Source organism: Neocloeon triangulifer, unplaced genomic scaffold, assembly GCF_031216515.1.
Source record: "Neocloeon triangulifer isolate White Clay Creek 2 clone unplaced genomic scaffold, ASM3121651v1 ptg000014l, whole genome shotgun sequence".
Taxonomy (NCBI): Eukaryota; Metazoa; Arthropoda; class Insecta; order Ephemeroptera; family Baetidae; genus Neocloeon; species Neocloeon triangulifer.
In genome coordinates, this window is record NW_026775556.1 from 17,198,434 (window position 1) to 17,221,529 (window position 23,096).

At 35.4% G+C, this 23,096-nt stretch overlaps 3 protein-coding genes across 9 annotated transcripts in view; 1 reads left to right on the plus strand and 2 right to left on the minus strand.

The window, feature by feature from the left end:
- The window catches only part of LOC132199504 (papilin), a 38,193-nt gene extending 27,265 nt beyond the window's left edge, over positions 1 to 10,928 (plus strand). For 4 of the 6 annotated variants that reach the window (XM_059624291.1, XM_059624290.1, XM_059624294.1 and 1 more), the window contains 13 exons: positions 108 to 308; positions 506 to 676; positions 937 to 1,125; positions 1,476 to 1,664; positions 1,733 to 1,948; positions 4,830 to 5,075; positions 5,328 to 5,525; positions 5,675 to 5,814; positions 5,873 to 6,023; positions 7,263 to 7,688; positions 8,988 to 9,143; positions 9,692 to 9,808; positions 9,869 to 10,928. In XM_059624291.1, the coding sequence (XP_059480274.1) occupies positions 108 to 308; positions 506 to 676; positions 937 to 1,125; positions 1,476 to 1,664; positions 1,733 to 1,948; positions 4,830 to 5,075; positions 5,328 to 5,525; positions 5,675 to 5,814; positions 5,873 to 6,023; positions 7,263 to 7,688; positions 8,988 to 9,143; positions 9,692 to 9,808; positions 9,869 to 10,059 (2,591 nt within the window). In that variant the 3' untranslated portion in view covers positions 10,060 to 10,928. The remainder of the gene's footprint in view (positions 1 to 107; positions 309 to 505; positions 677 to 936; positions 1,126 to 1,475; positions 1,665 to 1,732; positions 1,949 to 4,829; positions 5,076 to 5,327; positions 5,526 to 5,674; positions 5,815 to 5,872; positions 6,024 to 7,262; positions 7,689 to 8,987; positions 9,144 to 9,691; positions 9,809 to 9,868) is intronic. The other 2 variants (XM_059624296.1, XM_059624295.1) reach the window with 2 other exon arrangements.
- LOC132199513 (nicotinamide riboside kinase 1) lies at positions 2,450 to 4,377 on the minus strand. Of its 2 annotated transcripts, XM_059624308.1 has the most exons (4): positions 4,214 to 4,377; positions 3,982 to 4,092; positions 3,764 to 3,924; positions 3,204 to 3,560 (listed from the first exon to the last, which is right to left on the minus strand). In XM_059624308.1, the coding sequence occupies exons 1-4, from the start codon at positions 4,272 to 4,274 to the stop codon at positions 3,426 to 3,428; spliced, it is 468 nt and encodes a 155-aa protein (XP_059480291.1). In that variant the 5' UTR covers positions 4,275 to 4,377; the 3' UTR covers positions 3,204 to 3,425. The 2 variants fall into 2 exon arrangements, with proteins under 2 accessions (XP_059480290.1, XP_059480291.1); XM_059624307.1 differs by lacking the exon at positions 4,214 to 4,377 and having other exon boundaries at positions 2,450 to 3,560; positions 3,982 to 4,094.
- Positions 10,929 to 11,331: 403 nt separating the features above from the next.
- LOC132201080 (rhythmically expressed gene 5 protein) lies at positions 11,332 to 16,928 on the minus strand. Its single transcript, XM_059626976.1, has 5 exons — positions 16,713 to 16,928; positions 13,532 to 13,598; positions 13,286 to 13,390; positions 12,348 to 12,419; positions 11,332 to 11,887 (listed from the first exon to the last, which is right to left on the minus strand). Exons 1-5 carry the CDS (start codon positions 16,803 to 16,805, stop codon positions 11,595 to 11,597), a joined length of 630 nt encoding a protein of 209 aa, XP_059482959.1. The 5' UTR covers positions 16,806 to 16,928; the 3' UTR covers positions 11,332 to 11,594.
- Positions 16,929 to 23,096: the final 6,168 nt, after the last annotated feature.

The window sequence follows — 23,096 nt, forward strand, 5'->3', positions numbered from 1 at the left end:
ATAATAATAATTAATAGCACATTGTTACTTTGTGTGTTTTTCCTGCTAATTGTAACAAATTAATATTATTTTTAAAGAGATAAAAAAAATTATTTTCATTAAAACAGAGGAGGACATTTGCCGACTGTCACCCGTGGCAGGCGAATGCAGTAAATTTGTTGGACGCTGGTACTACAACGTTCTGCAGAAACGCTGCTTGCAGTTCTATTATGGCGGCTGTAAGGGCAACGAAAATAACTTCCAGACAGAGGAATTGTGCAGCAGACGGTGCGCGCAGCCTGTGGAGCCAGAAGTGTCTCACAGACCAGGTTAGAGTTCAAAATATCAGAAGATTTGATTTTGCGCCGAATAAAATAATGATGACAGATTTCAGCGCCTAAATTTATTCCGCTACATATTTTTGTAAAAAGATATAAATTTTAGCTTAATATATAATTATTCACAGTAACATTTGTATTTACTAAATATTAATTATATTATTTTACAAAATAAACTTGATTTGCAGAATTCTGTATGCTGCCTGCGGAGCAAGGTCCATGCACGCAACTTAAGTCTAAGTGGTTCTACGACAGCAGCGAGGGCTACTGCAAAGAGTTCCAGTATGGCGGCTGTGAAGGCAATCACAACAGGTACCGAACGAAACAAGAGTGCGATCAGAAGTGTGGAAAAGTGCAAGGTTAGAAAATTCATTCTCAGACAATAATATTTATATTCAAATTATAATATCAAAAATTTAATTGAGTGATTTTTATAGATTTTTAAATCATTTCATTCTCATGCTTAAAAGTAATTTTACAATAACTGTCACTACATTGAAAGTATACAAAAAAATCTATAATTATTCAACAAAAAACTCTGTATTTCCTAAGTTTTGGCCTTTTTTGCATTTAATTCAAAGTACTAGCTTTTAAATTTATTCAAACTTTCCAAATTTAGACCGGTGCTCGCTGCCAAGGGTCGCCGAGGCTTGCGACCACAACACCATCCAATACTTCTACGACTCGAGCACCGACTCTTGTGACGCCACCAGACCTGGCGAGTGCCTTCTTAACACCAACCGCTTCCCTGACAAAGAGTACTGCGAGCGCAGATGTCGCCGCGGACCTCCTGCTCCCACACAACCAGGTACACACACACCAAATAATGTGTATTTTAAGTGTCTATAAAAACCTTAAAATATCAAATTTTCTTGTAAAACTATTTTCTTGACTATTCGTATGAAAAAACTACGCATAATTTAATTTTAAAACTCAATTTTGAGGAAAACAAGCCATTAAATTTGTGCATTGGTCTTGCCGGGTCTTGCAGGAAACTTCAACAGTTAACTATCGTAAAAATATTTCCAAATAATTACTAAGGTTATTTACATTCTTATGAAATTTTGGTTTTATGGAAGAATTCAACTTCAATGATAAATTTTTGAAGTTTTATGAATTCCTATTGTTACTGATTAAATTAAATTTTCCGCCCCTAAGAACCGTCGCCTGAGGAAAATGTGTGCCAACTCAGCCCCAACCCAGGCCCTTGCAGAGGGAGTATGGAGGCCTGGTTCTTCAGCGCCAACGAAAACGTGTGCCGCAAGTTCATCTACGGCGGCTGCGAAGGAAACGGAAACCGATTCAGCTCCAACGAAGAATGCCTCGCCAAGTGTTCCCATAGCAGAGGTAAGTTTGTATTTTCCATACTTCTTTTGCCAAAGTTTGAACAACTTAAAATAATCCAACCCTACTAGAGTTTTGCAAATTGCCCGTCGACTTGGGCCCTTGCACGGACTCGTTCAGTCGGTTTTACTTTGACGCTGAAACCGGCGAGTGCAAACCCTTCAATTACACTGGTTGTGGTGGCAACAGAAACCACTTTGAGGACGTGGGCACTTGCATCTATTATTGTGGTGGCGTTTCTTACACGCCTGACATACCCAAAGTTGAGGATTTCCCAATTATCACTGGTAAAGGACAAGAGAGAGAAAGCAACAATTTCTCTGTCTATTTTAAATACTGCACAATAAGAGCACAAAAATTTGCACCAATTCCAATTTCCACGCACCTATCAGCACAACGCACAAAACGCACTGCTTTTTTGATTCATAGCTTGCATTTTTTTTAAACTTTTTCTATCAATTCTGTTTTTAGCTGCGGGAAAAAGAACAAAATGTTTTTGTTACTTTTAAATTTAAAAAATTAGCAAAACTGGAAAGGTTTGAAAACTTCATTTGGATAAAAAGAAATTCCAAAAGTTAATTTACGAATAGTTTCGAATTTTTTAATTTACTTCTACATTAATGGGAATAAGATTGAGAACTCAAATTTGATAAAAAAAAAAAAAAATGACGAGCAAAATCAGTCTTTCCATTTGTTCATTAATTAGTACCGATTGTAGGAAAACGCTTCTGAAATTTGCCTTTAATTAGAAAATTTTGAGGTAAATGTTGTGCAGGTAAAAATTGCTATTTAATAATAATTTTTTATTTTATTACATTCTCCATATTTATATTTATTTACTAAGCATAAATTAGCACCATTAATTTTAAGCACCAAAAATGTACTTAACTTATTGTTTCTTGCTGAATTCGGAAATGATCTGAAGCATTTTGTCCAAACTGTTTTCCTGTCTGTCGTATCCGTCCAACACAACCAAATCAGGGTTCAACTCCATGGCCTGTTTTTTCATATTGACATGTTCGGGCCAAACGCAGGCTTCGAAATATCCCGGAACATCTGGCGGGTCATAATTTCTCATGTCCCGTCTCTCGAGGCACTGCTCTTTGGTCAGGGTTAAATAAAATTTGAGGTCGCACAAGTCGGACGTCCAGCGGTCGTTGAAAACCAAAAAACCGTCGAGGATCAGAATTTTGTGAGAAACTTGAGGCACTTGGAGGGTCGGTTGGAAGGAATTGACCTTGGCCGGCAGTTTTTCGTCATCAGGGCAGCTCAGACACGGGACGTAATCGTCCGAGGTGCCGGCGAGGATGTGCTGAACACTTTTCCTCCAGGCCTCGAAATTGAGAGCCGTCGGGACTTCCCAGTTGAAGTGGTCCAGGCCTGGAGCCTTTTGGTGGTTTGGGTCGGACAAGTCTCGGAAGTAGCGGTCGAGGCCCAGGTATGTGGACCCTGGGAACAGCGAGTGCAGTTTTCTGGCCATCAAACTCTTGCCTCCGCAGGTCACACCGGACACCCCGATGACCAGCCACCCTTCAGTAGGCATAGTGGATGCAGTAGACGGTGAAGGCGGTCAGGCTGGAGATGAAGGCGAGGCCGCAGTAGGCGGGGATGACCAGGGCGTAGCGGGGGTTGGGGAAGAGTCGGGTGAAGAAGTCGTCGGGCCCTGCGAAGGGGAGGCCGACGACCCACAGGGTGTAGTAGATGAGGAGGACGCTGGAGATAAGGAGGATCAGCTGGCCAATGGTGCGGGTCGCCACCATTAATTCAGGCGTCCGGGACGTAGTTCTTGGCGAATTTCGCAAAGTCCGCCTCCGTGAAGATTGTGGACGAGGTGTCCGGTTTTTCGGATTCAGCTAATTTCACCCTGCGTTTGGTGCTTCGGGTGGTTCTTTCCAAAATCTGAGAGAGGATGAAAATAAGTTTAGTAAAATTAAGCATCAAATTCAATATATTATAGAAAAAAATGCTTATTAATTCTAATACAAATTTTAACTTTTATAATTCATATCAAAATAGACTAGAAAGGATATAAGACCGGAAACCAGCCCAAATCTCCCACACTACTAGCATGACAGGAAATCAGATAAGAGAAAAAAAATCACCTTATCCGCCGTCTTCAAATCGAGGGCTGCAATTTGGCTCAAACTTTGAAAGCGCTTCAGATTTTCCTCCACGATCTGATCCTCGTTTTCCTCCTCAAACTTGGGGCCGGAATGTTTCAGAGAAGGCAGAAGAAGGCCTTTCTCTCCTAAGATAGTTGACTCTGGAATGAACAGAGAGTTAAAGAGAGTTCAATAAAACCATTGTAATGGGAACATACTTTGCTTAAAGAGCTCCTCCTTGGCCTTCTTTGTGTTTTTCTTGACCCCTCGCCTCTCGACGGAGATCAGCAATTCCTTCTTGTCGACCTTCTTCTTGCCCTTCTTGCCCTCTGCGAATTAAAACACAATTAGAATAAAAATTGAGTACATTTTACGATAATATAAAACACTCTTTGATTTTCAAGGACAATAACAAATGGTTTGCGGAATAATATTTAAATAAAAACTTGCCTTTCGCTACCTCCGCCTGATCGAACAGCTGCAGATTTTTCCAAACTATCGAAGAAGACATTACTTGAATTATCTAATCAGCAAATTGTTTAATTTTTAAACAAAACACATGCCCGGAGTGGAATCCAGCGTGTTTGCAAAACAAACAGCTGCAAAAGATTGTTCTCGCCGCTAGGTGGCGAGACATCGCTCGTGTAGTTTGAATCCTTTTGGCGCAAAAGAGGCGTGCAAAGCAGCAACTCCCTTTTATATCAAGGGAGTTATATCCAAAACTTTAATTTGGTTGTTTAATATTTATTTTAAATTGAAGTTTCTTCTTTTTGGATATTTTTCGTTATCTTTTGCACTCATGGTTGACGTTTAAATATTTTCCCTTTTTGGAGGAAATAAAAATAAATTTGTACAAATTTGACGATTTAAAAAAAATTACCTGAAACAATCTTGCATAATGATGTATCTCATTTGAAAATTCATTAAAATTAAATTTTATTATAATTATTCTTTTTTGTTAAATGATGCTGTGTTCCTTTGCTTATTCTCATGCACCCTTTATAAATCAAACACAATTTTGTGTGTGAATATTTAAGTAATAGGTTTTGGAATTGACACTTTGCAGAAGAAGTTCCAATTGAGGCGACTCAGGCACCACCGCCACAATGCCGAGACCCAGGTTACGAGTGCAGCTACTTCCAGTCTAACTGTCCATACGGCACGGAGGAGTACATCGACCAGAACTCTTGCAGCCGCTGCAGGTGCCACGAACCGTGCCAGGGCAGCACCTGCCCGAAGGAAACTAAGTGTGTCGTCGAGGCCGTTGAGGCTTACGACAGATCTCGGCAGTTCAGACCTGTCTGCAGACAAAGTAAGTTTGAACAAAAGTCAAGAGGAATTTCAATGCATTAATAGATATTTCATTTGTGAAATTAGAGTTACTTAAAAAAAAATTATTAATATTATTATTTTTGTTTATAGTACATTTCCATAAAAAAAATATTTTTTGAAGAGCGAAATTTCATTTTTGATTCCTAAATTTTTTATTTCAGTTCATCAATTCATATCTTTAAAAAGAAATATGCAAAGTTTAAGAAAAAAAATAATTTTCTTCATTTTCCAGTCAACAAACCTGGCGAGTGCCCAACAGTGGAAGAGGGCGCCGCGTGCAACCACACCTGCCGCGAAGACCCTGATTGCCCTGGTGAAGAGAAGTGCTGCTTCAACGGCTGCGCCTACCAGTGCCGCAACCCCAACGCAATCGAAGAAACGCCCAGACCCAGACCAACAAGACCTACCCCACCGCAGCCAACTCCACCAGGTACCTTTTTTATAAAAAAAATTATTATTCACAGCATCCAATTGATAAATATTGAGTTATTTTCTTTTTTAGTTTATAGAAAGGTTTTTAATGTGTTTCCTGAATAAACATGATTTGCAACTAAAAACTTTCTCATTTTGAAATTCCAGTGTTTGTTGGAGACTACGAAGCTCCCCAAATTCATCTCCCGGAGCCGGTTGTGCGCGTTGCAGAGGGTGGCGAGTGCGCTCTCAGGTGTCAGACCAGAGGCAACCCGAAGCCTGTGCTCATTTGGAGAAAGGGGGCCAATGTAAAATTTTTGTCAGGACTAAATAATTAGCGTTGATGTTTTATTTTCCTGCCTACAGATTGATGGTTCGCATGGCCGACACCGTCTTCTGCCAGACGGTTCTCTGCAGCTGATTGGCGTGATTCGGGAGGACGCTGGAGTTTACACTTGCAGCGCTGACAATGGAGTTGGTAGCCCCGCTGTCAGGGAAGTTCGATTGGAAGTTACAGGTCAGTTTCATTTTTGTTTTTATTTATTAATTTTTTTATACTAAACGCTAAGACCTTGGTTTGAAATTAATAGAAAACTGATTTATAAAAAATCTGCTCCTTCATATTTGTCCAAAATGTGGCTTTTGGATTATTATGTATAGGACTTGCCAGAAATATTGAATAAATAATGTACTCTCTGCTTGGGACAAAGTCAAAAATAATAACAACATTAAGGGTTCTTTTTTATTTTGTTGAAGGAGTATAAAATATGATTTAAATTTATGAATTAAAAAAATCTAATTGATTGCATAATTTTGGTTTCTACAACATTTTTAAGAAAAAAACGCTTGAAACTAGTTAAAAATACAATTAATTTTATCTTACTTGGAAACTGTTCAAAACTAGGATCTACTCAATATTTGACTGGTGAAAATCAACTAACTATTATTTGATTTAATATAATACAAATATAATTGACATTTTATAGAGAGAAATATGTTATTTCAAAAAGAGGTTATAATTAATATTTTAAATGAATAAAGAAATCATATAAATCGCCAAATTTTCATCTTAACCTTTTTTTATTAATGATTTGAGAGTTCCATTAAATTACATTGCCTCAATTTAGAAGAAATCAATAATTAAAGTAATTGAACAAGTTTCATTGCTCCAAAATAAATGAACGAATCTTACTATTATTTATAATGCTCATATTAAAAAGGTTACGAAGCTGTAATTATTATAAAAAATAGTAATACAACATTTATAATAATTTTAGAAATAAAATACTATTTAATACTAGTAAATGAAGTTAAAATAAAGAGTTTTTTATTAATATTTTAAAATACAAAAGATTGTATATAAAACAAAAATATTTTGAGAATAAGAATATATTTTGTATATTAAAAAAAAACTTATTATAAATAATAATTTTTGTATGTTAACTTTATAGTTAAATATTTAACTTGTCGCCATTTGCAAATATTTTTTCGTCTTTACTAGAATTTGCTCAGAATTAAACTTGTATTAATGAACTATTTGATGTCGTATAACATTTTGATTTCTACTTAAAAACAAGGGAAGCATTGATTTCAAACCAAAGGTTATTATGATATGTCTTTCATATCTTCGAATGCGCTAATGATTAACTGGAATTTCAAAGCAAGAAAAAAATTAACCCTGAAATTTGAAATTAATTTGGGTTTTGTATATAATATTGCATGTTGGTGGCGTTGTTTGGCACGTTGCATGTTGTAGATGGTTTGGTGACCCCTGCCGACGTGGTCAGGGTCGAGCCGTACCTGCGAGTGCACCTGAACTCGCCGGCCATCCTGCACTGCTACGCCATGGGCTGGCCGCGGCCCTCGATCACGTGGTGGCGCGGCGAGCGCATGTTGCCGATGGCCAGCAAGCGGTACGAGCAGCGCCGCGACTTCACCCTGCTCATCTCTTCCGTGGCCCTCGAGGACCTCGGACCCTACACTTGTCAGGCCTACAACGGCTTCCAGAAGGCCAGGTCGTGGACGATCACGGTGCAGGGCTTCAAACCGGCCGGCGCCGTCTACTCAGGCTCCGAGAATTACTATCAGTACCTGGTTGAGCCGGAACCCACGCAGCCGCCCGCACCCCGACCCCCCTACCCTCCTTACATTCCACCTGTCCAACCCGTACCAGACGTCCGAGGTACACTAATAATGCTCAAGTTTGAACCGTATCAATCTGTTCTTCCGCAAATTTGCTTATTTTGCAGTTTTTCTGATAACTTTATTTATTTATTTAAATTTTTATTCATAGTTTTTTTAGCTATTAAAAAGAATGAAGTTAAATAACGTCAATAGAGGTACACCAGCACATCATGAAGAATAATTTTAAGTTTAACATTTATATTGTAAAATTTAACAGAAGAAGTGAACACTTAAAGATAACTGAGGGAAATTCGTGATGTAGGAAAGGAATAACAAAAAAAAGGCTCCTCTTCTGGTTGATATCAGTTAAAGATTTCATTGCAAGCAGTTTGGTATATAATTTTGGTTAATTCTATTTTTGCCACTTTCAATTTTTTCTTGTTCATGAAACAATGGTCGCACACCCACACCGTGACCAAAAATCAAAATTTCTCAGAGAGATGAAGCTAGATTTTTTTCACTTTCCCTTGATCATTTTATGTTTTATTACGTACAATCATTTTTATTTTACTTATTAGGATTGGATTGTTATGATTCTATTTATTCGTATAATTTGTAGATTTTGTTGAAGCAAAAATAATATTTCATGCGATCTTATGTTTACTATTAATCACTATTAATACTTTAATAACGTAGTGAAGATCATAAAATAAATAATATTACAAAAAATAATTAAATATTTTAAATAATATTAAAGCAAATGATGTTTTACTATTTACTATAATTATTTATAAGTAATATTGAAATAAATAAAATTATAAAAAAAATGTATTATTAATATTTAAAAATAAATATTGAATATTAAAAAATGAAATTTTTAATTAAAAATGGTTTATTAAATCAAGTTAAATATTTTGTTATTAATTTTACTTCTTATTTCTTCACAAAAATATTGACATGTCGTGCATTATCTGTATTTATTTGTAGTCAAGTTTCTACCGGTTCCAACAGGTTCCAACTAACAACAAATTATATCGTTTTTTCACTTCATAAAAATGCATCCTCTCTAGGCCATGTACCTCTATCACATTTTGATTAATTAATAATTAAATTTTCTTGGAAAATTTTTACTTTGTGGTGTGGTTTGCAGCATGTTCTGCGCTCTTGTCATAATGATAATTGCTTCTCCACAATGCATGGCAAGGTAATTAACCAGCTTTTCTCACTAACAAAACGATAGCGTTATGTACAGCCTGCAACTTTTTCAAATTAACACTTCTGCTATTTTGAATGATTTACGAGCGACCATAAACGGCAGTACTTCCTCGGCGGGTTATTAATTTGTGGAAAATTGCAGTGCCAGTCAGGGTCAGCCTCACGTCACCGCGCACTTCCTATGCCATTGACACGAATTTGAATATCAAGTGCGATGTGGACGGCTATCCCATTCCGGAGGTCACGTGGTTCAAGGACGACCAGCGACTCGAGGCTTCCGAGCGAGTGCAGATTACAGGTGAGCCACTCTCAAAAAGCAGCTCATACAGTTTTTTTCCTAAACCATAATTCTTTTTCATGCTCAAAGTTAAGTTTTAAATCATTTCTCATCTTTGTATGCGACAAGTTAAATTTTTTTTAAATAATTTTACGCTTCATCTTTCAATAAATATTTGACGTTTCAAATAAATGTTTCAACTAAATTTACAAAAAAAGACAGTTTCTTTGTTGTGTTGTTAATATTCGATTTACAGACACAGACATCGCGGGAAAATGCATTTAACCAATTTACACTTAATTTGTGTGTCAATTAAAAAATAAACGGGCTAGTGCGGGCTAGAAAATAATTGAAATTGAGTCCAGAGTTCAACAACAACAACAAATTCCTTTTCAAAATATAAATTTTATGTTGAATGCAGTGAATAAATCTTAATTTAACATCATTTTTTATTCTCCCACTAAATTTTAATTTTTCTTGACTGTATTATTAAAAAATATATAAATTAATTAATCCGAAATTCTTTCAAATTTCATTGTGTGATCATTGGAATTTCCGCTGATTCACAGAGAACCACGAATTGTTTATCGAGAGAGTTCAAATGAGAGACGCTGGCAGTTACAAGTGCGAGGCCAGAAACCAGGAAAGCGTCAACAGCGGCACCGTCACCGTCACCATCGACTCCAGTAATGATAAATTTTTCTTGCAAAATAAATCGCAACTTGAAAATTTTCGCTTGCTTCCAGACCAGCAAATCCACCCGAACTGTACAGACAGTCCGCTGTTCGCCAACTGCAAGCTGATTGTGAAGGGCAAGTACTGCACTCACAAGTACTACGCACGGTTTTGCTGCCGCTCGTGCACCGAGGCGGGCCAACTGCCTCTGGACGGCGCGCATCTCTTCGGCTTCTCGTTGAAATCGTCGAAAAACAACTAGTCGCACTTTCATTCTCTTCACTTACCAAGTATTTATTTCCGACAAATACAATTCGCTCGCTTTAAGGGAACAGTGTGGTTTTGCAAAATGTGAGGAGACAAGAAGTGTATTTTTTATTAATTCAAACCGAAGCAGCTTTCAAGTTGTCTTTTCAGCATCATTTTAATCCACAGAGAGAGAGAGAAAGCAAATCGAATGTGTTCATTTTTGCGCAGTTGCTTAGTGTAGGTGCTCTAGTTTGTAAAAGTTTGAAATTTCATTAGAACTCTGGGTGCTTTTGTTTAGAAAATTTTCCCACTTCAGTATATATGTTGCAACTATTTTGAATTTGTAGATTTTATCAATTATTTTCAAGCCTCCTTTTGTTTCCAATTCAATGTCGTTATTGGAACACGCCAGTCTGTCTACGCTGCCAATCTTAATTTAAATTTTTATATTTTTCTACTGTAGCAAGTATAAGTTAATTTTTTCACTCATACTTTGTAACTTTTAACTCAGAATAGACGATAACACTGAGTATCCTATAATCGTGCCTTTGATTAACGTGATAATTGTTAAACTATATAAAATAGTAAAATATATATGGCGGAAGTTACCTTTCCATTTCTTGTAAAAAAAATGAGTCTGCAGCTCATGGATGAACTACTCTGTTTTATATTTTCTCTCTGCGGCACCCAGCAGGAAATCTATTATTCTATAAGCTCACGTCACCTTAAGATGTAAATTTAGGGATTGAGCCGCGGCTTCAATTTGTATCTTTGGATAAGAAGGATTACATTGTTTATTTGTTTTGAGTGACGTGTATTAAAATTTTTATGATGTAATGTTAGGCTAAGATTTAAATGTAAATAAATTATGAATAAAAACTTTCTCATTGTTTCATAAAACCCAATCAACCATAAGCAATTAATAATTCTTAAATTTAAAGAATGGCTTCCTTCACTATGAGTTTTTTTTTATAGATAATTTCTATTGCAAACATAACATAATAGCAACGGTTTTAAAATATTTCTGAGTTGGGTTGAACTATTTTAAGATATGTTCTGAAAGCGGAATTATTTTAGCCATTTATTAGGAAATTTCTATAAAAAGTCTACTTGGACCAAAATTAAATTGTCATTTCAAGCAAGAAAATAATCTGTTATACTTTTTATCTTTTTTTCACTCACTCCGCACCTTTCTTTAATTGATTGTAATAACTCCTTTTTTATTTGATGTTGCTCTTGGAAAGTATTTTTCTTAATAGCAATTAAAGAAAAACCAATATTTTCTCATTAAAATAATCTTTGAACGCTAGACTTTATTTATGATTACTCTGTACACATTTACACGGGGACAATATTAATTAGGAACAAACATTTGAGACAGCACAGCAAACTTGAAATTATCAAAATAAAATACACGCAAACGCCGCACAGAAGAGGATCTCTCCCTTAATATCTACATGTCACACTCATATCAGCCTGGGGATTTTGCTTTTCTTCATAAATAAATCTCGGACATAATATTTACATAGCGGAGAATTGCAATTTTGGTCACTGTTTCTGGAGGAAGGGGAACTTGGCGGTGGCCCTGGGTTTCGCCACGTGGTGCGGCATCTGGCTCATGAGACGGTGCTCAAGCATGTCCATGTCAGGGGTCATGTGGTGGCCGCCGGGCGGGTCACCGGGCACGGGGCTGCCATCGGGCCGCAGCCGCGACATCATGGGCCCGCCGCCGGCGTGGGGCGCCGCGTAAATCACCTCCTGGTTGCTGGCCGCCCCCTCGTCGCCGAATTTGGGCTCCTGGTCCACCTCTTTTTGGTTCGCTTCGTTCTTCGAAAGGCCGTCTGCGAAAAAAACGGGCACAAAGCGGATCTCTCATTAATTCTATTCAAGCCTCAGGTAATGAGTCATGCGCAAAAATGGCTCGAAAGCGTTACGAGACGAGGCGCTAACCTTGAAATTAGCTCAACGTCAGACAATTTTAAGAATTTCCTTTTTAAAATTTAATTTATTATGTAAAAATTACTCTATTTCATGTAAGTTCGTTATTAAAAATCTAATTTGTTGCCAAACTTTTTATCCTAAATAATTTTGTTGATTAAAATTTCTTGCTGAAAACACTAATATTAAACCGTGCTAATTTATTCTGAAAATATATAAAAAAATCTTAATAAAACAGCGTGACGATCTTGTTTCGCGTCAAGTTTTGATCTCTGGGGTATTTCCAAATACTGATTTGCACACAATCCGGTTTGTTTTGACGTGCTGAATAATGAATTTTGAAGCACGAAAAAAAATACTCACTGGTCGAGTCTCCTCCGTGCGCCGGCTGGTCGTGGTGATGCTTTTCGTGGTCATGCATCATAGCGTCCCAGACTGTGGACAACAATAAAAGCAGAGATGAGCCAACACTCGCGTCATTTTGCGACGAAAATAATGGAAAAAGGAGAGATAATGCACGACGCTGATTATATGGTCTTTATAAAAGTTCTGTCTCTGGACGGGAAACGCTAGACCTTGGCCAAGAAGAATATGTTACAACAGTCTTCAATTACTTTACAATTACGCTATAATATATTTTCTTGATAAGAACATTACCTATTTCGAAATAAAAGGCAAATAATTTATAATCTTTCAACACAAAAGGTATAAAATAATATGATAATCTTTTTCTCAATATAAATTACATGCATTCTTTTTTTTTGGAAAGAAAAATAACTAAATGTTAAGGGTTTTAATTACATACCTTTCAATTAGCCAAGCGTTGTTTAATTCTTAATGATTTTTAGGTTTTCAAGAGGTTTATAATTCTAATTAATTCTCTAATTCTAAAAAAGTTGCTTTTGCAATAAAATTTGTTTAGCAAATTATTGCACTTTTAAAATTGCACAAATTTTGAGCTTAATCTTCCTAGAAAATTTTACTCATATTTTAGGACTAATTTATCTATTCAAAAATTTAACAATCCGAAAAAAAATAGTTTAAAACTAAATAAGTTTTAAAATAAATAATATATAATAGTTCATCAATGTATTCCGTTTAAAATATATTTACGCGAAAAAAAATGCGCGTATCCTGGTCTAAAAATAGCAAGCGGCAGTGAACTTGAAATTACCCTGACGATGCATCTCACGCTTTCTGGAAATCATCATTCAAATGGCAAAATTTCTCTGTCACGAATTTGTCAGGCTCGACTGCCGCGATCGAGTGAAGTCATGCGTGCGAAAAATCTGGAAACTCACTCAGTTCGTGGGCGTCCCGTTGGTAGGGGTCCATCGCGTCCAAATGGTGGTCCTGCATCCGTGCCAACGAACTCAGACCGTGCACCATCATTGCCTTGTTGCAGTCTGCCAAAGTAAAACAACAAAAAATTACAATTTCAAATCACTGACCGAGTTGGCAGAAAGGGCGAAATTGTAATTTTAACGGCCATTAAATATGCGAATTACATTATTTCACGTGCTAAAATGAATTGCTAAAAATCTCACCTGGCATGTCTGAGCTTGTGCAATAATCGTCCACTTGTCGCATAAACACGTGAAACAGGCGGTTCACCTGCGAACAGAATAAATTTGCACATTAAATTTTTTGATCAGATTAAAAAGCGTGAGAGAGAATTCCAAAATCGTTAATTAGGAGAGTTATGCAGTTGTTTGCTCTGGTGGAAAATTTATGGATTCAAGGAGACTAATTATTTTTCTCCCGACGGAGAAGTGGGTCGTTGGCATATCAGAGTTGGTCGACTGGGTCAGTGGGCCGCCGAGGACCCCATGCGCGCAGCCTCGTCCTCAGATATACCGTTGCGCAACTACTATGGGAGATACACTGGCTTTTTTATCTTCTTTATTTTAATGTCCTGCTCCGGTGCTACGATTTCGTTCGTGTGAGTCTCTAAGCAAAAACAAACTGTTGAGTTCTATGCTGACTTTGGAAAATTAACGAAGAGAATCGCTTTTTTTTATAGCTGAGTGAGTATAGGATAAGCGTATATTACTTTTCAATGTTATATTTTAAGGCTATAATAATTTGAAAAGAAGACAAATTTTATTATAATTCGACAAAATTTAAGGTGAACTGATATCAAATGTAATGATTTCAATTATTTCATGTAAATATAAATTAATTCTAAATAAATAACAAAATTAACCATCCAGAGGAATACAATTTAAGCAGCATTAATGGAGTGTCACGATTAACCAATCGGTTTGTAAGAATATTGTGTAGAACCAACAAATATACTTATTTTATTAATTATGAGACTTAAATTTTTTAAACAGTCTTTATTTCCATGTAAATGGTATTAATTCTTAAATATTAAAATTAATATATAAAAAACATAAATTATCAAAATATATGATATAAAAATAAAACCTTAACATTCAATTTTAATGAATTTAAAAAAGGCATTTTTAAAAACATATAATTTAAATACAACAACTATATTTGTTTTCAATTTTATAAAAAATTGTAAATGGTAAGAAAGCTATTTGCAAAATAAATAAAATATTAATTAATTTTTACAAATATATTTATGTTATTTAATTAATTCATCACTTAACAAGCCATTATTTGCATTTCATCTGAGATAACTGAAGACAAACAATTAGTATTAATTGCAATTTATATATGTATGTCTTCGTACTTGCAGAATTAGCTGCAAAACAACTTTTTTGCAACAGATGTTAGATAATTAACTCGGCACAAAAGCTTGCAGAAGGTTACGTGCTTATTATCATATCCGGTGTTAGAAAAAGTTGTAAATAACATGAAAATATAAACAAACGAGATGTTTCACAGTTGAGGAGAGAAAAAGATTTTCCAATATCAGTTTATGGAAGGACTTCCTCTTGGAAGAGTAGGAAATGAAAACATTTGTTGGAACAGAGAAGGTCGTTGGGTTTTGTTGTTTAATTATTGTTGATCGGCGGGCGCGATTTGTCACTCTGCTCGACCTCTTAGAGTTCCCGTGACCCCGCGTGCAAGAAAACGAAATGGCCTTTCGCTTCTTCTTTGCCGACAAGGTAAAAGATTCTCCGTTTTTTTTCCTCCACAGCCGTCAAAAGCATATGGAAGCTGAGGACCGTCAAGGTTTATTTGACAAACGGGTCGTAACGTTTCCATTTTATTGGTGCGTAAAAACCGGCGACGACCCTCTGCGTTACGTTTTGGAAAATTGCTCTTTTTTAGGCAAATGCGCGGGCTTTCTCTCTCTGGCACGGAGAGAAATTGCTCTTTTTGCGCAACAGAAAAATGCAAATATTAAAAGCGAGGCGACCGTGAAATGACGAGCACGACTTTGATCGAGGAACGCATCGAAGCGCGCGCGTTTGGTTTAAGGATGCGCCCAGCCAACTCGAAACAATGGCCAATTACTCTGCATCGTTTATTCGCCGCTCAACTCACTCGAGACTGAAAAATGAGCTGCGTGATTTTTTTGCTTACAACGCGAAACTCATCTAGAAAGTTTGGATAGAATAATTTTTTCGTAAAACGTTGACTTCGCTCATTAAAATAAAATATTTTAAATCATTTGAAAGATATGAACGCTTGCAATGGTAAAATTTAAAAGAATTAAGTTGCAACCATTCAAAAGGAAATTAAAAATTAAATATTAAGTTAAAATACATGCGATTCAAAAGTTGGAAATTAAATCGCAAACAAATAAACAAAAGGGGAATTTTTCGAATGCGCATCAATCAGGATGTAGCAAATAATAATATTTATTGAATCAAATTATTTCTTTTCAAAGGACCAAAAATTTTAAATTTAGAGAGCATAATATTTAATTATATTTTCTTCCAGAAAATCAGAGACAATTCAATTATTTTTAAAAAAATTGAGGAATTTTTTTGTGGTATTTTAATTTTATATATATATATTTTTTTTTTTTGCCTAAAAATGACAAATTTGTGTAGATTTTCAGATTTTTTAAAGTGGAAATTCATCTGATAATTTCAAACAAACGCTGATTCAGCACGAAGTTAGAGTTTGAAACAGCCTCTGTTGAACTCTTGTCGCATTGTTTCGACGAATATTCTCTAATTCTTCTGATATTACCATTGTGCATAGTGTGTGTGCGGTTAAATAATGAGCCATTCATTCATTATGTCACGAGAGCGTTTCATTGTGCTAGGTCGGCACGCGTGACTCCCAACAAGCACTAATTAACCAGCTCTACCGTGAACACCAGGCTTTTCTAGCGCGAGCAAATAATTGGTGGCAAAATGTTACACTATTCGTGGGAAACGTTTTTAAAAACGTGGAGAGAGAACAAACTGCTGTCATTGTACTGCTGGGCGAGTTTTTGTTAAATGGTAGTGATTTACAAGAAGTCCATATCTAGTCCAAGGACGTGATTAGCATTATTTAAAAGTGTACAAGAAGGAAAGGTAAATTTGTTTAAAATGAAAATACTGAATAACATCAGGGTTTTTCTCGTTGCGAGAGACCGAGAGAGTAAAATTCATTGTATTGAAAGTACCAAAATATTTAAAAAAAAAATTGTAATTTAGAAAAAAAATGGCATTTTTATAATATGAGACTGGAATCAACTGAGGATCTTTTTGCAATTTAAAAATTGAAATATAGAAATGAAAATTTGAAAAGATATTTTCGGATTTCGATTCAAACTGCACAAAAATAACGATAGTTGAAATTTTATCTTCCTACCTTCTCGGACCTGTCGAGGTATTCCCACATGGGGATCCCAGATGAAGAGGCAGCGGCCACGAGGGCCGAGGTGATCAGCAGCAATCTCAACATTGTCTCGTTGCCCACACCACGAGCGAGCGCCCTTTATACCTGACACTTTGCCGCACCGGCCGCTAGAGGCGCCCCACTGACGGCTCCAAATCTCAGGTTGGATAACGTCGTACACCTTTAACCTGCTGCTGGGGGTCTATGACGTGATCCGCGAGGGATGCATGCGATGCGGGCCGCGGCTCTCGCGTAAATACCTTATCATCATAATCGTAGCACACCGTTGACGTCATCGCCGCCTCACTCCTTTCCCAATCCGCCCGAAAACAAAACGAAGCATGGACCAAGCGAGTCACGATCAAATTTGTTTTCTTTTGAATATGTTTCGTTTATCGCTGCAGGATGAGAGAATGGAACAATCCAGATTTAAATTAGTAGGGAGGAGCTCTAAATTTGTATGGCAGTGAAAAATGAAAAAAAATGGGGATGATACAATAATAGATCAAATTTAATGACATGTTCTAAATTTCAAAAAAAGAATTATAGAAATTTGTGCCCAATATTGTTTTTAATTTTTTAAGTTTCAAAGAAAGGTAAATAATATGATATTAAGGTAATTTAAAATGGCATGTCATGTTTTTTATAATAAATAAAAATATTAATGGTTTATTTAATTTTCAGTATTTTCAATAGTTCTGTATGTTAAAGTTTTTATATTAATACTTATATTTTTAAAATGTCTATATTATTGAAACTATATATTCTACAATTATTGTTTATTTATTTTTTAAATCTTTATTATTTTGACTTTGAATTTAATAAATGTTATTTTAGGCATTTTTATATCTAACATGTGAGAGCGTTGAAGTGCAAGAGGTATATTTAAAAATAATTATTTTAATCAAGCTCTCAATTGAAATTAATGAACTATTAATAAAAATTATGTTTCCAAGTCAGGATGATTTCATGTTACATGTTTACAGATTATAATAGGTATTCCATTGAGTACCATCAAAATTCACTATTTAAATGGAAAAAAATTATGTAAAAAATTTATTGAATACGGAGCTGCAGACGAAATCAATTTAAGTGGCGGCGCCAAAGGTCCTTGGCTGCGTGGTGGGTCAGTTGCGTGCGACAAAAGAGGAAGAAACAATAATTCGGCTAAACGCATCCATCACGCATTATATTCGCGCGTGTCGGGGAAGGGGTTAATTAATCGTCTAATTAGCATACAGACTGGGCGGACGACGACTGCTGGGTCCGCATTCCACGCGGCGCCGGTCGGACACGGCGTCAGCACGCGGTGCTTCATCATCCCGCCGCCGCCGCCGCAGAACACTTTCCTCCTGTGACCCTTCCTCGGATATTATTATATTTGCCAGCCGCAGTCGCCGGGATTAGCGCGCGTTTCCATATTTACTACGATGTTTACGTGATGCCAACCCACAAAATAAATGTGCATTTTTCGCGACTCATTCGCCACTGTAAACAGGATCTTCAGTTTCTTTTTCACTCCATTCCTTTTGCTGGTCCAAAATGTAGTGAAAAGAAATAACAGATCTGTGTTTCAATTGCGCACAACTTCTGTCGCTTAATTTATCGCCTTTCGCTTCAACAAGAACCAGTTATTGCTGCGTGGACATTGCGCTCGTGAAAATTATCAGAAGACTATATGAAAATGAACTTGAGAGATAGGATTCGAATTGGCATACCTTTTTTGTCCCCTAAACCTTTTCTATGGAAGCAGCTTGTTGAAAAAATGTGATTAACTATTCTTGAGATAACAGTTGGATAAAGGAAAGAGTTAATCAATAAATGCGAGGGGTTTTCCCTTAAATTTATATATGACATAATATTTTCCCAAGGTGGAGGTCAACTTTTTGCAAATGAAGTGTCCGAGGAGTTAAATATAATGCCAAACACCCGAGGTGGTTTTATCAAATGTTTCAATTCAATATTTGCATTGTGGCATGGGGCATGGGGTTTCCAAAGTAATAAAAGTTGCTAATTGTTTAGCAAAATAATTTTCCCAGAACCCTTACTGAGCAATATTATAAAAATAACGCTGGTGCTTTGCAATTTACATGTAATTTAAAACCTTAAATTATGCTGAAAGATATAAAAAATAAAAATGGCACATGTAATTACTGCAATTTATTTCAAACTATATTTGAAATTTTCATGCTTGGTTTAATTTAGTTGAAACATCGTCATTATCACTTCTCTATTCCAAAAAAGAAGTCGATGTATGATTTCTCAGAACTTATAAAAAAAAAAAAAATAAAATAAAAAATAAAAAGAGACACATAGGATGAAAGAGAAACACAAATTGGAGGTGGCTATTCAGAAATAATTTTTGTATATAATTACAATTACAATTAATTATAGATCGTCGAGTCGAATATAAGTTTAAACAAAATGTGACATTGCATAATTATAAACTATTATGAATTTTTGTCGCATAGCCTTTTAAAATGCTGTTAAAAGACGTTTCAGATTTTGTAGCATTTAAGAAGTGTAATAAAAAAATCTACCAGAAAAGATCTACCAACGGTGCCTTCCGTAAACAACCATTTATCGCGGTTTTTACACCTCTTCCTGGCTCTCTAACTCGTAAATTCGCATCTCAAAGAAAAAACACTTCCGATTTGCAGTCATTTAAATATTATTTTGTTTACTGTTGTTGTTTTTAAGTGGTGATGCGCTACACTTTCGACCCAAAAAAACATTTCTCTCACTCACCGATTCACACGAGCTCGGCAATGACGCGTCATCAAATAGAGAAAAAAATCGACGCATCACAGAGGCCTTTTCGGTTGTGACTCTAGCAATAGCGTAAACAATAAATATTTTTGTTTATCACAATCGCCTTGTCGAATAAATTGAAAGAAAAAAAAACGACTTTCATTTAGCATAGAAAAATTTTGCTGAATAATAAAACCAAACAAATCGGTTTCCAATGGTATAAAATATTAAACAAAATCCATGGAAAATTTTTTAAACTCCTCTCATACCTTCTTTTATACGTTTTATACAATAATATTTATTCAAAGTAGAACTGAACTTCAACAAATGTTAGGGTTTTTTTTTTAATTGATCTCGAGCATTGACGGATTGGTTGTACAATTTATCTTTTGAAGCAAGAATGTGTAAGCATATCACAATAAAACTATGAACATTAAATGAAACTATTAAAAATTAGCTGAAAATTTTGTTATAGTTTTATAACAATAAAAACGATATATTTTCCGATTTTCTTGCATTTTGTTTAAAAAAAATTAACGGTATGTAATCAGAAATATTTTAGACACAGCACATGTACAACAATCAACCCAATCAACAATACCAAAACGTGAAAAAAATTCAAAAGTAATAAAGAATATTAAATGTAATTTTTTACTTATATTAATTGTGGTTTTTGTTAAAAAAAACTTAATTTTTTTTTTTTTAGTTTTATAATGTTCAGAGCGTTGTAATTTTTAAACGTTAGTCTGTTCATCCTTTTGTCGCGAGCAGCCTTATTTTATGTCGCCTCTCAACCTTCACATTTATAACCCGCGCGCCCGCCACCCTTCGATGGCCGCGACCTTGGCGCGCCACCTGAAAAAGTAAGACTGCGCCGAGAGTCCCGGCGAAGATGAGTCTTTTTCCTGCTTCAATTCTTTCCCGTCCCGACCGCCCGATAACGCATTAAATTTTTGTGTACGCGCGAGGTGTCACCCGAAGGTTGCCTCCTCAGGATGCTGCCGACCCTGGCACGACACGGTCGCTTCAGCCGCGCTTGACAAGCATAAATTGCTGCTCTTCTCTGCGCCCCCGCACACGCATTCCAATTTTTGAGGTGCCGAGAGAACCGACACGTTTTTTTATCTGCTGCCCATCTGTTCTTTTTTTATGTTTATCGCTATTGAAAAAGCTCAGGTTGCCTGAGATTTTGTGGCCGTTTAAGGAGATCTGCCCACGCAATTTTGTTTCCTTATTCGTCGCAAAAATTTTTGTCTATCGAGTTACAAATTTCTGCGGAATTGTTAATAGATTTATTTGAGATAAGGAAACGATAGAACGTTAAAATGTGGATTTATTTTTGTTTTGACTTATTAAACATATTCTTTGGAAAGATAGAACTTGATAAAACAACCTTTTTAGATTGCTCATGAATTATTCTAGGAAATAACTCCAATCGAATATCTTCAGCCAACGTTATTTAATTTAAAAATGAGTCGCTGTTGCCTCCGAATGATTTTTCTTTTTATAATTTTAAATATTTTGTATTGTTCTTGTATAAATAAGTTAATATATGAATTCAATTATCAAGTATAATTACAAATTAAAATAAGAGGGAAAACGATAAAAACAGTCTTACGATTATGAATAATTCAATATAAAAATAATGCATTTAATTTAATTTTTGTGTGGTTTAATTTGATCTAATTTGATTCAACGATGCTTTTTTCAAGAATTAAAATTAAATTTAATTTAATCGTTATTCTTTTTTAAGCAATAATATGCTGAAATTTACAAATCTTGTTTATTTTGGAATAGAATAATTTTTGCAATTTTTAGGGCAAATGTATTTGCAAACTAAAAAAATTTGACATTAATTTGAATGTTAAAAAATGGAGTTGCTTACAATTAGATCCATTTATGGTGGAGATATATTGATTTGTATTTTTCACAATTTAACTGTTTTACTTAAAATAAATTTAATTTACAGAAATAAATTGTAATTTTACAATTTAAAGAAATAAAACAATATTTAGATGAATTTGAATCAAAATTGTGTAGAACTCTAATATATGTTGAAGAGCAAAGGTTAGAGTGTAATTGCAAAGCAAATGAAGGCACGACTACATTAATTTTATTTAAAAAAATTCTGTTCTCTCACAAAATGAAACTTGTTTGGTGTTGCGTCCAAGAAAAAATAAATCACGCACTCCTCTGTGGCGCAGAACAAGCGCAATTTTTAACTCTCTGTCTGTTTTTGCGTCTCTCGAGAAAATAATATATTCCTAATGTGTTTTATTTTATCTCTTTCTCTCTTCCGTGATTTCTTCCAGACATGCAGTAGGATCTTTTCCCAAGGCGTGACGTCAATGTGGTCGTTCGCTCGGCACGAATCGAGAGTCTCATCCACCTTTCCGAGACAACTGAAAATTATGCATTCGGTTTTGGCGTGCAAGTTCAAGACCGTCCGTCGTGAGCACCATTATCTCCTTGTTTGCAAAAAACAAAATCGCCGAACGCACGTCATCACTATTATAAAAATGCGCGTTTGCTAAAAACAACTTTTATAAATTTTGTTTTAGAAATCAGCAGGTATAAATTTCAATTGTGTTCAGTTTTCTCATAAATAAATGTCTCTCTGTTGTTCGAATAAGAGTGCGCGTCTGCCCGCTGCCGAGTAATTTGCATGTTTTATGGGCATTCGCACTCGGCCGCCAAGGTCGTCAACCGTGACCCTGCTCGACCCGAACCGCCGTATAAAATCTAGTTTTCAAGTGCACCGCACTTATATTTTTATTCTTACTGGATCAGTCATATTTTTATAGAGTTAAAAAATTAAAAAGTTCAAATGGCCATAAATATTAAATAGAATTAATAAAATTATTAATTTTATCATATTTGGTCAACCTTAATTTAATTTACGGATTTTTGTTTCCAGATTTAGTTGCTAATTTTTTTTTTTATTAAAATCTTGACCAAAAATTAATAATTTGTGTTCAATTGAAAATTTCTCAAACACAGTTTTAATGACGTAAATATAATGATGATTTGGTTTGTATTTAAACTGATTTAAACAAAAAAGTACCCTGTCTGGAGCATTGAGACTCTACATAAAAAAAATTTATTTTAATCACTTAAAAAAATAATTTCATTAAATAAAAATTTCTGCAACAATAAGAAATTTATATTTTATATATTATGTAAAATTTTATAGCCATTACAAAAATGATGGCTTTTTTTTCAAAATTAATACAGTTATGTTGTTACCAAAATTATATTATCATGATGATCATGATATAAATATTAATTCCAGAAAATACCTTTAAGTTAAAAAATGGTCTCCCAGTTGAATAAAATAACTAGCTTTTTAACAACTATTTTCTTTAATATGCCCAAATCTATTTATGAAATTAAAAAATTTGAATTTGATTAAATAATAATTATTTTCAAAACGGGCCGTCATATAGTATGAGATGCAGAAAGCAGCAGTCCCGATCTAGAATATTCTCCGCCGCAACGGTTGCATGTCGCCGTCGCGGCTGGGAGGGGGCGCTCGGCGCCAGGCGTCGCGGCCAATCAGCGCGCACCAGCGAGTATAAAAGGGGCTGCCAGCGCAGCAAGAGGCAC